Raw genomic sequence first — 18008 nt, 5'->3', positions numbered from 1 at the left:
AAAATAAGCTTTCAAATAATATATTATGTGGGTGTACGTAGAGTGGGTACATTAAACTCCAAAAATATAACCCATCTTGAAAAATTGCAGCATGCCTATTTTACCAAGGGTTGTAGTGAATTCTCCATCACTTGCAATCTCTAAATCAAGATTGGATGTTTTTCTAAAATATATGTTCTAGGATTTATTTTGGAGAAGTTATGACCTGTCGTTATGCAGGAGGTCAGACTAGATGATCACAGTGGTCCCTTCTGGCCTTGGAATCTATGCTTAATGTAGATTGCAGAGCAGAGAAGCCTGTTCTATATTCTCTCCTATCTGCCCCATTTAGGAAGTCGACAGCTGAACATTGCAGTAGTAACAGTTTCCATATAGGTCAGCCATACAGGCAGGGTAACCTGTAATTTCATCTTGAGGTGACAAAACGTTGCTTTTTGCATGGGCATTTGGGAGCAGGAGTTAGTCTAAGACCCTGTAAATGCCCATCACTCTAGGTTACATCCACTCCACAGCCGTGTTTTCCCAAAATAGTCCAATACTGGCAACCAAAGTGATCTTCCATTCTTTCCAGGATTTATCTTCAGCTTTTACTCCAGATCTCCAGTTCATTCAGGTGCTGTTAGCAACAATATTATGTTTGCTGAAGAGTTGTCTAATTGGTTGCCGTTCGCATATAGATGACACTGAAGTACCATAGCATTTCACGATCTCTCTCCGTGGCTTACATTACTTATTATAGAAGCTCCTAGATTAGAAGCCCTAGTTGTCATTGTGACCCCATTGTGCGTAGGCACTGTACACTCACATAGTAGGAGATAACACCTCTTAAATGTTTAGACTACAAGCTTTTGGGGGCAGAGGTTAAGACCCAGATCCTGTAGGACTCTGCAGGTAAGAGCCGTCCGAAAAAACAGCTGCCCATCGTAATTTTCTGGGATCTGTGGAAAAAGGACATGTACAGCCAATTTACTGCTACAGTAAGTGTGATGTATACTACAGTGGTGGGCATGGTATAAACATCTGGGTAGAGTGAGTCAGCAGCACCTCATGATCAACCGTCATAGAGGCCTCAGAGATCTAGCAGTTTCAGTATGAGTGTAGCTTTTATCTTTTGACCTCGACTATCTATCACTGCTAAACGTTCAGTGTATCAAATAAATATTGAAACCTGTTTTGAAGCACTCTAAACTTTTAGCAGAGGTCATGCACTACTTAATTGTAATAGCAGACCAACTGTTCTCAAGGATCTCTCCCAAGAAAAAGAGAGAAGAGTGTATGGCTGACAATGAAATTGTTAGCAGTGAAAGATAGCTAAGCGGGCTGGACTACGTTCAGCAGCAAAAAACTATGTTAGCGCAGAGTTAAGGTTGCTTTGTGGTATGTTATCCTCTTGCAGAATGTCGAGTTGAGCAAAACTTCAAACTTCTGAAAATCATGAAATCCACAATTGAGGTTGCCCAGGAAACCTTAACTGTGTCTACTCTGAGCAGTGCCCCATTAACACACACAGTTTGCCAATCCCACAGTTGTTGAGTCCATACACTCTCACTCACAGGATTCCATCTAACACTATTAAAGGACAAAAGCAGGGTGGGGGGAAATGGTTGCCCATGCCACATTTTCTTTTCTCTTGGAGCTGGCAGTAGCCAACAGGAATTATTTGGATACACTTCGGGAGCAGGCTGTGTGTTAGGTGTACCTATACTAAATGGAGAGGCAATAGTTGGGCCTTATTGGCAAGTGCGTGGATTACTTTGAGATGTATGACAGAGCTGTGATTGTGGTAAGAGGGTGGAAAACATAGATCTCCTATGTGTGAGAAAAGGGATGAGGTGCATGTATGCCTTCAGGGTGCACTATATGCATCATTTCTGTGCATAATTGTGTAGTGTGATGGGGCAAGGCCAGATGGCTACAGTAAAGTAGTGAGGAACAGGTATGTTAGCCCCAGGCTAAATAAATCCTTGGTACCATGGTAACCAAATGGCAGTTGCTTCAGGTTAATCAAGACACCTGGGGCCAATTAAGATCCTTCTAGAAGCCAGTGGAGATAGCTAGATTGATTGGGACACCTGAAGCCAATCAAGGACTGGCTGGAACTAGTTAAAAGCCTCCCAGTTAGTCAGTGCGGTGTGGGTGTCAGGAGCTATAGGAGGGAGCTGTGTTGTTGGAGGAACGAAGTAGTATGAATCCATATGAGGTGCAAGGAAGGAGGCCCTGAGGTAATTGTGAAGAAGATACTGAGTGGGGGCTGCTGTGGGGAAGTAGCCCAGGGAATTGTACATGTCCTATTTCCAAAAAGTCAGCTTCCATAGCTGCTAATTTTAGGGTCCCTGGGCTGGAGCCCGGAGTAGAGGGCGGGCCCGGGCTCCCCGCTCCCCTCCCTTATTAATCACTGATCTGGGAGACAACAAAGACTGTGCGAGGGAGGGTTGTTTCTCCTTACCTCCCTTGCTGGCTTATGATGAAAATGGCTCCGTAGACTGTGCCCCTTGCCTCTAGAGAGAGAAGGGCTATGTGGAGGGTCACAGTGAGCCTCTGAGGCTAGCAAAATCCGTCAGGAAACGCAGGACCCACGGAGTCAAGGACAGAACTTTGTCACAGTAGGTTATGTCGGTATCCAGGCATAGGGTTTGTATTACAAAGCACATTGTCAACAAGGAGAGAGAATCCTCTCGTATTCTACTGCTTTAATGATCCAATCCTATGTGGAGAAAACATTGTGGTTGGTACTGCAACTCAGCTCTGTCTTTTGGAGTTTCCTGCAGATTTGTTGGCTTCCAAATGTCTTTGGTCTCCAAGCCTTTGTATGGTTGAGAAAGGGACTTTGGTCCAAAGGTAAATCTTTGACACCTTATTTGCATTTGCATTGACATGGCCACTCTCTCTGAAACCAGACTAGCTGATGCTGGATCTCTATGGTTGATGCATTACACCTTTTTCTGGCATGAAAAAAGCAAACAAGACCACCGTGGATACAGGGTGGGCTTTGCAGTCAAAAACTCATGAGCACCCAAAGTCACATGTCCTATTGCAACATCAGAACATATTGTATTTTATATCATCATATATTTAGGGATACATACTTACTATGCATAGCTTTGCCAATATTCATATATGTCCCAACACTTTCCTCCATTTCTGAAGAGAAGGACTTATCCTATGAACAGCTTCATAGTGTCACCAGTAAGCTACCAGCGATTGTCTGTTGGGAGACTTCAGGGTTAGAGCTGGCTCAAATCACGAGTTGTGGCCACTATGCAGTGGGGACCATGGAGTGGGGGAAAATGAATGAATGGGGAAAAAGACTACTAGAGCTTTGCACCCATCAAGGACTGTTCATTACCTATACCTACTTCCAAGGCATCATTGGCAGGTCTCATGGATTTAATTGTCACTCATATAAAACACCTGCAGAATGTTCCCCGTACACCGTTTTCATGACACAGACCATGCACTTGTATGCTACAAAACAAGATTTTCACTATGGAAATTCCATCATACTAAAGAAAGCTGTTGCCTACACATTAACATCAGCAACACAAAAGACCAAGGAAAGTGTTGCCAATTTATTTTATGAGTTGAGTGAAAACATTATGTATCTCAGGGAAGGTATGTCCTCAGTTTATACCTCCCTGAATGCTGATGCAGCATAGAATACACTCGGAAGACATACCTATACAGCTGCAACTTTATTTTGTACCATCATTTTATCAAAAGCTAAAGATTGGTTTGCGGCATATTCTGAAGAAATGCTCCTACTCATGGAAGCAAAATGCACAGCATTCCTCCAGCACAACATGAACCCCTCTCCTGATACATGTATTAACCTCAGACTGGCCAAGAGCACATTGCAACCAGAACCAAGCAATGTGCTTAATCACACATGGCTCTATTTATGCGAGAAGATACAAATCATCTGCTTTGAGCCAGGGGTTGGACTAGAAGACCTCCTGAAATTTCTTCCAACCCTAATCTTCTATGATTCTGTGAAATGTCCTTGAGAATGGAGATCTAAGAGGTATGTATGATTGCATCAAGAAAGCAATAGGTCCTTAAGCCAAGAAGACTGCTCCACTCAAATCTAATAAGGGAGATATGATCATTGACAGAGACAAACAGATGCAATGTTGGGTGTAACACTATTCCGAACTTTATTCACGTGAAACCACTGTTTCTGAAGCAGCACTAAATGTGATCCTTAGGCTCCAGACTAGCAAAGAGGTTGATATAGAACCATCTGTAAACGAGTTTGAAAAGGCAGTCATCTGCCTAGCATCAGGAAAAGCCACTGGAGAAGATGGAGTTCCAGCTGAAGTACTGAAATAAGGAGGATAGGTTGTGCTTAAACAACTGCACAATGTCTTTCATGCTTGTTGGAGGGAAGGAAGGATGCTACAAGACATTAAAGATGTCAACATCCAAATGTTTTATAAAAATAAAGGAGATTGGAATGATTGCCACTACTATAGAGGAATTTCTCTCCTTAGTATTGCTGGCAAGGCATTTGCATGAGTCATTCTCAACAGGCTCTAAGTTCTTGCTGATCGTGTATATCCAGAGACTCAGCTGATCTACTGGTATGGAAGCTTCACGATCAAAAAGGTTTTTGCACTAAGGCACCTGTAAGAAAACTGTCAAGAACAGACAAAAACCTCACTATATGATCTTCATAGATCTTACAAAGGCTTTTGACCTGGTAAGCAGAAAGGGCCTTTTTCAGTTGCTCGAAGGAATTGGGTGCCCCCCAATCCTCCTTAGTTTGATTGGATTCTTTCATGATTGCATGAAAGCTACAGTCCAGTATGATGATCAGTTTAACAGCTTTGAAATCTGCAGCAGTGTCAAACCAGGGTGTGTTTGGCACAAATACTCTTCAGTTATTTTTTGCTCTACCAATTCATCATGCCTTTTCACCTAGCACCGAGTGTATACATCTCCATACAGGATAAGATGGAAAACTCTTCAACATTGAATGTCTAAGATTTTAAAAAAATATTAAAAATTAAACAGCTCCTAAGAGAACTTCTTTCATCAGCACCTCATTGTTCGTCACACATAGTGAAGAGGCACTCCAGAAACTTTGCAGTAGCTTTGCATTAGCTTGTGTTGAGTTTGGACTCACCATCAATCTGAAGATGACAAGGATTATGGCACAAGGTGTGTTGACTGCACTAGAAGTTTAAATAGCTTGCACTACTCTAGAAGTTGTGCACGAGATCTGCTATTTAGGATCAATTATATTGGTTAACCTATCTCTCTAGACCAGGGATTTTCAAACTTAATTGCACCATGACCTCCTTCTGACCACAAAAATTACTACATGACCCCAGGAGTGGGGACCAAAGTCTGAGCCTGCCTGAGCCCTGCCGCCCCCCCAGAGGAGGAGGAGAGCGAAGCAAAGCCAAAGCCCAAGGGCTTCAGCCCCAGGTTGGGGACCTGTAACCTGAGCCCTGCCACCCAAGGCTGTAGCCTTCTTCTCCCTTTAGTCCTGGGTATTGGGGCCCAGCAAGTCTAACACCAGCCCTGGTGACCCCATTAAAACGGGGTCCCGATCCCCTTTGGGGTCCGGACCCGCAGTTTGAGAACCGCTGCTCTAGATGATGAGCTTAATTCTTGCATCAGAAGGACAGCCACCACATTTGGTCAACTGAATAAGCATGTGTGGGATAATAAGAAACTTACATTGAACACCAAGATATGGATTTATGAGATGTGCATCCTGAGCTATATGCCGTATTGTAGCAAGACCTGGCCAATCTATAGCAGGCATGGGAGAAGGCTAAACACTTTCCACACTCACAATCTTTGTTGTATTTTAAATATCCAGTGGAAAATGAAAACTCCTGTTACCAAAGTACTTGGGAAGGCAAAATTGCAGATGCACAATGGATGCAGTCCAAAGGACCTATCATACTGCCTCTATATAAATCCCTGGTACCGCCCACATCTTGAATATTGCATGCCGGTGTAGTTGCCCCATCTCAAAAGGAAATATATTGGAACTGGAAAAGGAACAGAAAATGGCAACAAAAATGAGTAAGGGGTATGGAACAGCTTCTGTATGAGGAGAGATTAATAAGTCTGGGACTTTTCAGGTTGGAAAAGAGACGACTAAGGAGGGATATAATAGAGGCCTATAAAATCATGATAGGTGTGGAGAAAGTAAATAAAGTAGTATTATTTACTCCTCATTATACAAGAACTAGGGATCATCAAATTAATAGGCAGCAGATTTAAAACCAAGAAGAGGAAGTATTTCTTCACACAACGCACAGTCAACCTGTGGAACTCTTTGCCAGAGGATGTTGTGAAGGCCAAGACTATAATAGAGTTCAAAAAAGAGCTAGATAAATTCATGGAAGATAGGTCCATCTATAGCTATTAGCCAGGATGGGCAGGGATAGTGTCCGTAGCCTCTGTTTGCCACAAGCTGGGAATGGGTGACCTGGGGATGGATCACTTAATGATTACCTGCTCTTTGTTAATTCCCTCTGAAGCACCTGGCATTGGCCACTGTCAGACGACAAGATACTGGGCTAGATGGACCTTTGGTCTGACCCAGTATGGCCAGTCTTATGTTCTCCTGTATGGAGAACCTGAGGATGCTCCAAGGCCACTGAGCCAACCTGGGCTCAGGTTCAAGGAAGTTTGCAAGAGGGATTTTGAAGACTTCCCCCAACTCTTTGCACTGCTTCTGAGGGGTGCGGGAAATATATTTTGGTGGTGGTGGTGGTGTTTAAATTATTACTCCATGTTCTGTATTAATATGTCTAATAAGGAAACTATTTGACAAAAAACATTTCCTGAATCTTTTTTTATCATCTGTATTGTTACAGACATAGTTGCTGATGGGTATTTTGAAATAAATTACCAAAATAATTGAAACTGGTGTGATTATATTGTTATTTTGACAAATAAAATATGCATAATTTTAAAATATTGTGCACAGAATTTTTAATATTTTGGTGCACAATTTCCCCAGGCGTAAAGGGTGTGTCAGAATAGTGAAAGTGGGAGGCAGAGTAAAGATTGGGGCCTGCAGTTTTTGGTGTATGTTGTGATAATGGTAAGATGTCTGCTTGTGGGTGTAGAGGCTTTGTACTGTTGAGTGGCTTACTTTTAATTTCCTTGTTTTTGTGGGTTTGTTGAAGGGGAGCAATCGTAACTGCTTCAGAGTTTGTGTATTATTTACATTCTTTAGTTCGTTTTCTCATTGCCTCTGTAGTGTTGTAGAAAAAAGCAAAGCACGGTAGCATTAGAATTGGACTAGAAACATTTCTATTTCCTACAGAAGTTAAGCTTCTTCTAGTTTAGAAGTAAACATCATACTGATCAGGGTTTTTTATGAAAACCTAGTTATCTATTTTTATTTTTATTTACTCACTCCCCTGGTGGTTATTTCCTGAGGATGCTTTAATTCTTTATACTGCAGTTTCAAAAACTCTGTGCAGATGATGAATCCAATGTCATTTTCTCTCCCCAGGGTCCAGTTGTCCTTGGTGGTGATCAGCAGCCTGAAGATTTGATGAAACAACAGGGCCGATTAGGTTCCACATCAGTGGTGAATTCCAGAAGGAATAAGGGACTACCACATTCCTCCTCTTCCATCCAGAAAGTTCCTTCTGGAGAGAGACCGTGTGATTTGTCGCCCTGCATCTCTTCCTACTTCATGAACAATGTGGAGAAACAGGTTAGTCTTTAGGAAAAACATGAATGCAGTGTTTATGCAGCAATACAGAGTTATGCAGAAGGAGACTGTCTTTTAACACATCTTATATCAATAATAAGACTTACTGAAATAAGTTCACATATCACATAAGATAGTGAATGACTTAGTCTTATCATTCTCTCTGTTCATTAATGGTTTAACTTTTCTTTATAACCCATTTCAGCTTTCATTTTCCTGATGTTAAATATGTCCTCTGGGGTAGGTAGTCATCAGGTTTTTGGTTTGTTTTTTTTTTTACTTGTGAATAACTTGTTTTGCCTTTTTTCTTTGGCTCTCCTAAAGACCTGGTATGTTTCTTTTATACTCTGCACAAGCCCTTATCATTGCTAAAGAGGTTGGATGAACCTTTCCAATCTGTATGGAATTTTGAAGCCTTCCTGTTTCTTGGTTGGCAGCTAACAGAGAGGTAAATGGAATCTCATAACTATAATTGTTCTGAAGATATCCATCTCGATCAATTCCTGCTCCTGGGTTTACAGTTCTAAGCCATTGGACCTAGCAGGCATCTCACCTCAGTCTTTGGAGGTTTCCAAGGGTGGTTCCATTGCTCACATGGGGACTTTCTTTGAAACATGAAAATGCTCCTATAATAGCCAGCTGAGGCAAGAGGGAAAAATATGCAGTTAGAAAACCCTTAAATCTGCATTTCATAGTTTGGTTATTTTGTGAATCTTCTGTATAGCAGGCAACATATTTGCCTTTTAGAGAATGGCCCTTAACATGATCCTCCATATCTAGGCTTGCCAAGCTGTATCAATGAAAGCTGTATTCAACCAGCCAGTTAATGTCTTGCTTTTGGAGACTAGAACATGGGTCGGCAACCTTTCAGAAGTGGTGTGCCGAGTCTTCATTTATTCACTCTAATTTAAGGTTTCGCGTGCCAGTCATACATTTTAACGTTTTAGAAGGTCTCTCTCTAAGTCTATAATATATAACTAAACTATTGTTGTCTGTAAAGTAAATAAGGTTTTTAAAATGTTTAAGAAGCTTCATTTAATATTAAATGAAAATGCAGATCCCCCGGACCAGTGGCCAGGACCCAGGCAGTGTGAGTGCCACTGAAAATCAGCTCGCGTGCCGCAGGTTGCCTACCCCTGCTATAGAACCTACTCAGTGCGGTTCTGGCAGCGCCAACTGAGCGCCAACTCAGGACAAATTGCTCAAACAGGGCAGTTACAGCCCCAGGCTGGAGTTTTTCCACCTCTAAGGCAAACCAAACCAGCCAGACTAGGAGGACTTCGGTCTCATCCCACTGGCTAACCGCAAGTCTCACAAGCAATCTCCTTAGACACTCCAGTTTCCCAGTATTACCACCAGGGCCACACGTTACGGGGACAAATGGTTATGAAAACCAATACCCCAGTAAAAGAAAAAGGTTCTCTTGATCCCAAAGGACCAAGCCCCAGACCCAGGTCAATATACAAGTCAGATCTTACCCACAAATCACGCTGCTGCCAATCCTTTAGAAGCTAAAATCTAAAGGTTTATTCATAAAAGGAAAAAGATAGAGATGAGAGTTAGAATTGGTTAAATGGAATCAATTACATACAGTAATGGCAAAGTTCTTGGTTCAGGCTTGCAGCAGCGATGGAATAAACTGCAGGTTCAAATCAAGTCTCTGGAACATCCCCCACTGGGATGGGTCCTCAGTCCTTTGTTCAAAGCTTCAGCTTGTAGCAAAGTCCCTCCAGAGGTATGAAGCAGGATTGAAGACCAGATGGAGATGAGGCATCAGCCTTATATAGTCTTTTCCAGGTGTAAGAACATCTTTGTTCTTACTGTGGAAAATTACAGCAAAATGGAGTCTGGAGTCACATGGGCCAGTCCCTGCATACTTTGCTGAGTTACAAGGCGTATCTGCCTTCTCTCAGTGGGTCCATTGTATAGCTGATGGTCCTTAATGGGCCATCAAGCAGGCTAGGCAGAGCTAATCTCAGCTTGTCTGGGATGTCACCCAGAAGCATAGCATAAGTTTGCATACAGACAGTATAGAGCCAATATTCATAACTTCAACTACAAAACTGATACACACATATAGACAGCATAATCATAACCAGTAAACCATAACCTTGTCCTAGACACCCCATTTGACCCCCTTTATACAAGATTTGGTGCCACTACGGGACCTTGGTTGCAACAGTGATCTATACGGTCCCAGTTTATGTCAATAACGTCACACCCTGCTATAGAACCTACTCAGTGTCCTATAAAATTAAAAAGATGGATGGACTTTCTAAAAGCCTGAGTCTGATTTGAGATGGATGTCCAGCACCACTTGATCTTTAAAGAAACTGATGATAAATGAATGAGTCACTATGACCTGAAACTTGCTTTGTTGCTTGAGCAGAGGTCATTGCCATCAGGAAAATAACCTGTGTAAGAAACTTGAGCTTGGTTAGTTTGGATGGAATCAAATTGTCTTTAACTGAGATTAACAACTAAAAAACGTAGCTAAAGCAACTTCTGGATAGGGAACCTAAAAAGATTACATATTGACTTCTTTCACAGGCTTTTTCTAAATTAGGATTCAAAGGTATGTTGTGTTAGATGTTGGCTAACATGTTCTAAAAGGACAGAGTAGATAAGGCAGTTTACATTTTAGTATATGCCAAGCTGGTCAAATTGAAGGTATGCTTCATCTTGACCAGGTTAGTATGTATTAAAATGCACACTGCGTTGTGTAAATTGGACTGTTAACATGTTAGCCAACTCTTTCTGAAGCACCTCTAATTCCTAGTCTAGACAAAGCTACAGAGGCCAGAAGCAACAAAGCTTGACATGCAATGCTCCAGTAAGAATGGGTTATGAGTGCTTATTGCTACCAAGTACTCCATTGACACACTCACAGTTGAGTGCTTGCCAGGGTGGATTTGATTTAAATCAAATTGATTTAAATCACTAGTAAGGAAGACTTTATTTAATCATGGATTTCTATATCAAAGTGCATTCTTGTTAGTTGTTATAACCTTAATACATACTCTTCACAACTCAGAGATGTATGTCGATTTCATTTTTAGAAGGTATACACTATACATTTTTTAAGTGATTTATTTTGAAAACTTTTCAGATTAGTTTTACAGCAATATCAGATTGTTTAGTTATTTCATTTACCAAAGATAATTGAAGCAGATATTTATGAAGTCATTGGGAGGCGAAGTATCTCCAATTCAGCAGGTTAATCATTAACATTTGGAGGATTTTCCTGCCATGCTGTATTAGGAGAACATCACCAGACAGACATTTAAATTGTTTTATTTAACTAAAACAACAATGTTATATATTTTGGATTTTTTTCTTCAACTGCAAACATAATACTTTAACAAAATAAGCATACAAATTTTTGAATTTAGTTAAACATTCAAGTTTTTTGAAATCAGGTTTGTTTTTGTTAAAATTATTTTTAACTAAAATAGTTGAATGAAATATTAAAAAAAAAAAAAATTAAATTGACTACGTCAGCCAGGTCAACATGGGAAACTTAAAATATTGGCTTCTGCAGCTAACTCCGTCATCTTCACCTTAATTTTCCTGTTTGTTCATAATCTGGAAAAGAAAAACAAGCTTTCCTGCTTTTTCGGGTCCCAAGCAGTTTCTCAATTTGGAATGAGTTAGTCCAAAGGAAGAAAATACTCTTTTACAGCGGCAGAAGAAGCTACTGCTGTTAAGTGAGATTAGTACTTCAACAGTCTCTGAATCCAAGTGCTTAAGTGACTTCCAGCAGTTCACTGGTGTGACTCTTTAAAACATCATCAGCAAACATTTCTTGAATGGTTCACCTTTACCTCTGAAGTTTATTATAGTTGGCATTATGGAGGGATGATTGCTGGATGTCCATGTCATAGCCAGCTCCTCTTCTTCAACAGTTAAGGTTTGACCCTGGTACTGAGTATTGAGAATATTTGCAAGAAAATGAGTTGGAGATAGTGCTTGTCCCATTCGTTTTTTTAATGCTTGTAATTTAACTCTGTCATAGCATATTTCTCTTTTTAAGATCTCACTCAGTTCCTTCCAAATTTCAACAACATCAGCAATAAAACAGCTATTTCTCTGCATTTTGTTCAAGGCTACAGAACTAGGCTTCAGGGTACTCAGCATGTGTTCAACATTTCTCTTAAGCCCAATGTTGAGAACTTTGGCTGTGAGAGTGCCATCTATTTTTTTAACTATTTTGTTCGCAAACTGTCATCAAATTAGGCCAGTTCTTGATATAGTGCTCAAAACAGTCCACTACTGAGTTCCATCGCACGTCTTGTGGGATAGTTAGCTTGGTTCCTCCCACTTTTTTCAAAGCCACTGGTGCAAAGTGGTTGTTACGGAAGTATTTTGCAATTTCAACAACATTAGCCTTTATTTCTGGAACACTGAAATCTTTGGCTAGGGGGTGCATCAAATGAGCACTGCGACCCTATGTTATTAGCTTGGGACTCTTTTCTAAATTTCTTCTCATCTTGGATACATTTGCAGCATTGTCTGTGACCAAGCTGCATACTAGACATTTGAATTTTTTTTCCGTTTGTTATTTATTATTTTTGTTAATTATTGTTTGTTATAGCTTTTACTGCTGCTACTTATAAGTATTCTGCTGAGTGTGCATTTCCTGATGTATCAATTGTTTCTGTAAGGAAGACATTCCCTTCTTCTGTTGTCACACAAGCACATACAACAGGATCACTGTGGACATTGCTCCACCCATCAAGACTCAGTGTAACAATTTGACCCTCTAGATCTTTTGCACACTGCTCACTTTCTCTTTCATACACTTTATCCAGCAATTTTCCTGTGACATCTGCTCTGTTGGGAGGACTGTATCCTGGTCTTAATGACTAAACCATGTTAATAAAGTGTGGGTTCTCAGTCATACGGAAAGGAGAGTTTGTTGCATAAACAGGGCAATTTTTTCATCAATTACCTCTTTTTGTAATCTGCTGGTTCTTACAACAAATTTATCTATGGTGGTTTCTGGATGATGGAGAATTTTTTTTTTCTTTTTGCTACAGGTGATACACTGTGGCTGTGGGACATACATGATGTGACTGAAACACCATCATTGGCAGATAACTCTGAAACTATAGAAAATGATGGTGATCTTGAAGGTGGATAGTCTTCAGAATCTTATATGTTGAGGATGGATTCTCCTAAACAAAATAAGTCAATGCAGTTATTTAATTATTATTACCGTACTGCTCATTTAGTATTACTCATTGCATTCACTGACAGTACTACTTTAAAGGTGAAATTGTAAAAGGAAGATCTGCCTATTTCAGCTATTTATTTTTTATCACAACTGCATCTAAAATGATAGGACCATAGGGTAACAACTATATTTTTTGCTCAAACATGAGAATTCAAGAATAGTCCAGAAGGAAGACAGGCAGTTGTTAAGAAAGAAGTATGAAATAAAAAAGTTTACCAACTTGAAGATCCTGCATGTTCAAACATGTTCCTTTCATCATCTTCAACGCAGCTTCCTCCTGAGAAGGTACACTTCTCATTATGTTGTTTCATTGGGGCAACCAGGCCTTGCATTTCTTTGCTGCACTGTTTGCATTTTGCACGCATGCCTGTCTTACCCACAGGTAGAGGAACTTCATTAAAATATTCCCAAACTGGGTCTCTTTTACGGCCTGCTGCCATTATAGGTTTTCCCTTCTAGAGGGAGAGAGAATGGTATGGTAGATCTTAAATCAATGAAGGCTACACTCAGAAACACCTCAAGACTTCTGGAATATGCTGCTCAAACAGTTTCACTTTTGTTTCTACTGCCCTTCCCTCCCTTCTCACCTTTATCTCCAGATTTCTTTTCCTTGTCCAGATCTATTCCGCCCCAAACAATCTTCTATTCGTTGAATGTTTTGAAACTTTGCACATTTAGAGAGAGATAAGGGATTGACTCTGTGTATACAAATTTGCAGAGGGACAGTAGAGTTCTGTTATTTCTCATCTCTACATATTTATTTAAAAACATTTTTGCTATTAACAAGCATGTTATCTCTAGAAAGACAAATCCCCAGTTTGAGAATTACAAAACTAAGCATTTCTGATGGTATCTTCTAGACTGAGCACTGAGTCCCATTGGGTAGATAGAAAGATTAACCTAAATAATCTATACAGAAGCCCCTGGAATCCCATAAGATTGGGTCCCTAATCCATGAACTATTGGAACTCATTTACAAAAGTTTTCTTAAACATTACATTAATATATTATCTCATACTATAGAATTAGAATTTATAATCCTTATTCCATGATGAGATATCTTTGAGCTATAATGTATCTTAATTAAAACTATCTTTAGATAGGCTTTTTCCTCAAAAAGCATTTTATCATCAAAATCAGATTTAAATAAAAAATCCGATTTATTTTTATTTTTTAAATAAACTTTTATCCATCCTGGTGCCTAGTCAAATGCATTACAGAAGTTAAGTATATTACATCAAAACTTACCTTTAATCAGCCAAACTTGTAATCTGATTTTTTTTTTTTTTAAATAAGGTTAGTTTGACAGGATCTATTTCTCATAAAGCCATTGATTGGCATTAATTACATCACCTTCCATTAATTCTTTAAGAATCGAGTCCCATGTCAGCGGCTCCATTATCTATCACAGGATCAGTGTCAGGCTGACAGGCCTATAGTTACACGGGTCATCCTGTTTAATCTTTCTTAAATATTGGCACAACACTGACTTTCTTCCTATCTTCCAGAACTTCCCCAGCGTTCCAAGACTTATTGAAAATCAACATTAATGGTCCAGCGACTCCCCAGCCAGCTCTTTTAGAACTCTTGGATGTAAGTTTACTAGACCTGTGGATTAAAAATGTCTAAATTTAGTAGCTACTATTTAACATCCTCCTGAAATATTTAATGGAACGGAGAGAGTGTTATATTATCTGACTATATCATCTGGTTTCCCCCCCCCATACAGAACAGAAATTTACTGAAAATTTCTGCCTTTTCTGCATTATTGATAATTTTACCATTTCCACTTAATAGTGGACTAATACCATTCCTGTCTAGTAATGGACCAAATATGTGTTCTTAGTATACTTAAATACCTTATTGTACTTATGTAACTCTCCTGGCCATAGATTTCTCCTTGACCCCCTTTGCTTCCCTTACCCATTTTCTACAATCTTCCGAGCTTCTCATTTGTATTTATTACATTCAGCTTCCTCTTTCTTCCTTTTTAAATTTATACCTACCTTCACTTCCCCGCTAAACCAGGTCACTTTTTTAACCGGTATGGCCTGCTTGCTCAGTTGTGGGATTGTGGCTTTTTGAGCAACTAGTGAAGTGTTTTTCTGATTAAATTCTTCCTGCGAGCAGACTTGGCTCATACTTGTTTATGAAATTGGCTGTTTTAAAGCACCAGGTATATATGTCACTGGTCTGATCTTTATTCTGTTTTCACATTCTAAATATCAAGTCATGATCACTTGTACCGAAGGTACCATTAATTTTAGTTTTGTGATCAGTTTCTCTTTATCTGTCAAGATAAGGTCTCCTATAGAATCTCTTACTTTTTGAGTTAAGAAATTGTCTTCTATAATTAGAAATACCAAGGTTGTTTTAATACTGGCAGCATGAGACCTCCAGCATATGTTACTCAAAGTGACGTCTCCAATGATCACACAGCTTTTTTTTATACGTATTAAAGAGGTGCGTAAGGAGCCAGTCACCCTATTCCTTAGTGTGATTTGGTGGTCTATAGCAAACACTAACTAATACCCGATCTTATGCTTTATCAGGTAGAACATCAATTCATAAGAATTCAAAATCCATTCATAGAAAGGAGTTTCCTCCTGAATATAACTGGCAAGGATGGGGTCAACAGAGGGTGTCTGAATGCAGGCTCTGGCTGCTGTTTCCAAGAGCAGCATTTTAAGTTGAACCACAAGGACTCACTGGGTGAAATTCTATAGGGCGTGTAATTCAGAAGGCCAGATTAGACTATTATAATGGTCCCTTGTGTTTTTAATCTATGGAATAGTATTATTCTCATTTTACAGCTAGATATGTGAGGCCGAGAAGTGAAGCAGCCTAACTAATGTCAAACAGCAAATCTCTGGTAGATTCAGGAATAAAACAAGTATTTTGTCTTAGTCACAAGACCATCCTTTCTCCTTCTTGGATAATCCAGGAACATCAAGTATCGGCGGTAGCTGTGTTAGTCTGTATCCACAAAAACAATGAGGAGTCCGGTGGCACCTTAAAGACTAACAGATTACATTTTGTTAGTCTTTAAGGTGCCACCAGACTCCTTCTTGTTGTTTTTTCAGGTAACATCTTGACCAGGGAGACAATTATCTGAAAGTGTGTAAGTGTGTGTGTGTGACGTGCCATCTTATGTCCCTGAATACTCTCATAACAAACTTCTTTGATATTTTTATTCACATTTGATTTTTCTGCCATCAGAAGTTTGAGCCAGCAAATCTGCTAATTTGCAAATACGTTTGATTTCCCACTTAACTGAGTTGGGAGTAAAACACAACGTCAATGGATCTGTCTTCAGTTGTAGTTTTACACTGTTACAGTTTTCTCTGCTATACTGATAGCCTGTCTTTATCTCTGGGTTTATCCAGTGGAACAAAATGTATTATGGATTCATCACCAGACTGGTAGTCAGGAACTGCTGCACTTTAACCCCAGCTTTACCACCTTTCACTGTAGCATTGGAAAAAATTACTAAATCTTTCTCCATTTTCCCATCTGTAAAATGGGAATAGTTGTACTTGCCTGTCTCAGAAGTGTAGTGGGAATTGAATTGTGCTTTGCTCCACAGATTCATGTGCCAGTCCTTTTCAACATATACATGGAGCCATTAGGTGAACTGGTCAGAAAGCGTGGACTCAAGTGCTAACAGTGAGGGAGAGACAGCTCTATCTATCCTTTACTGCATCTGACCACACCACTACAACCAACAGCTATCTTAATGAATGTTTATTCAGGACAATGGTTGATTTTAATAGAGAATGTCTTTAATATTGGTTTCTTTGCTTTGAAAAAGATCAAAAGCCATCACCATTTTTTGTTTTAAGTTTTTCTTTATCAGCAGCACTGATAGGAATTGTTATAGTTCCTCAAATACTATGTAGATTAATTGCATACTAAAGGGCAGCCATCTCATTGTTTGTAATATCTGACCACAATATCTGTATATTTTTTGGCAATTGAGTGAATGTAAATTTAAAAAAAAAATTGTTTCTGTAGCCAGTATGAAAACATCTTTCAGATCAAGAGTGAGTTCCATCAGATGACTGTTCAGTGGCCTTTGTAAAATGAGTTCGTGGTCTTGGGCCAAAACACCACCCCACTTGATACTACTGAGTCCCTTCTTTGGCAGTCTCCAAAGAGAGGCCAAAGGGCTATGGAGGGTGAATTGCCCTTTTGCCTTTAAAGGCACTCCATTCAAGTCACGGGTGGTAGAGTAGTGAGGGGAAGCTTACATTGCTGCTGCTTGCATTGTACTTAATCATCTTCTTCAAGAGGTGTCCCTGTGGATGCTCCACTTCAAGTGTGCATGTGCATCTCGAGCCCTTGATTAAAGATTTTCTGTTAAGTGTCTGTTTGGCCCACATGTGCTCTATGCAACCTCATGCTGTGCTCCGAGGGCATATAGGGCTGCACAGGTGAACCCGTCAGTTCCTTTTCTGTCACCTCGACCTGAGGTAGAGCTCTAGCATGTTTGCCTTGTGCGTGCGTCAGCATGTTTTGTAGTTGTGTTTTAGTTAGTTGTTGTTATATAGTTGAGAGGCTTCTGTTTTTCCTAACCTCCCCTCCCACCCTTTCTCGCCCATTTTTTCTGGGGAACTTATTTGACATGGAAGGGCATGCCTGGCTTGCCAGGTTTCAAATCCTGCCTCTCTTGTCAGGAGGCTGTCCCAATTAGCGATAGCCGTTCTAAGTGTATCCATTGCTTGGGAGAGTTCCATAACTCCCAAAAGTGTAACTTTTGCCAGGACCTAAAATCTAGAGCTTGGAAGAACTGGGAGACAAAACTGAAGCTGCTACTCATAGAGCATCCCTTTGACCAGCTTCCGATTCAGGTCAGAAGACAGACCCTCACCCTCTCCCTGTACATCGGTCTCCACACAGATCTAGTGCCCCTTTGACTTTGGCTACGGTCTCACTTAAGAAGTTAAAGATCCCTGAGGACTCAGGGAAAGCTCCAAAAAAGTGGAGCTACGGTATCCCACCACAAGGAGCCAAAACTCCCAAGAAGTCCCAATCTGCTTCAAGGTCTGCGATTTCTGAGACAGATTTGAAGCATACACCTTC

At 40.1% G+C, this 18008-nt stretch overlaps 1 protein-coding gene across 4 annotated transcripts in view; it reads left to right on the top strand.

The window, feature by feature from the left end:
• Positions 1–18008, top strand: part of LOC128830912 (KAT8 regulatory NSL complex subunit 1-like) — a 120310-nt gene that overhangs the window by 50346 nt on the left and 51956 nt on the right. For all 4 annotated transcript variants that reach the window (XM_054016820.1, XM_054016818.1, XM_054016817.1 and 1 more), the window contains one exon: positions 7487–7693. In XM_054016820.1, coding sequence (XP_053872795.1) covers positions 7487–7693 — 207 coding nt within the window. The remainder of the gene's footprint in view (positions 1–7486; positions 7694–18008) is intronic.

The sequence above is a fragment of the Malaclemys terrapin genome, chromosome 2, assembly GCF_027887155.1.
Source record: "Malaclemys terrapin pileata isolate rMalTer1 chromosome 2, rMalTer1.hap1, whole genome shotgun sequence".
NCBI lineage: Eukaryota > Metazoa > Chordata > Testudines > Emydidae > Malaclemys > Malaclemys terrapin.
Note: the sequence above shows the minus strand (reverse complement) of the source record. Positions and strands in the feature narration are given on the sequence as shown.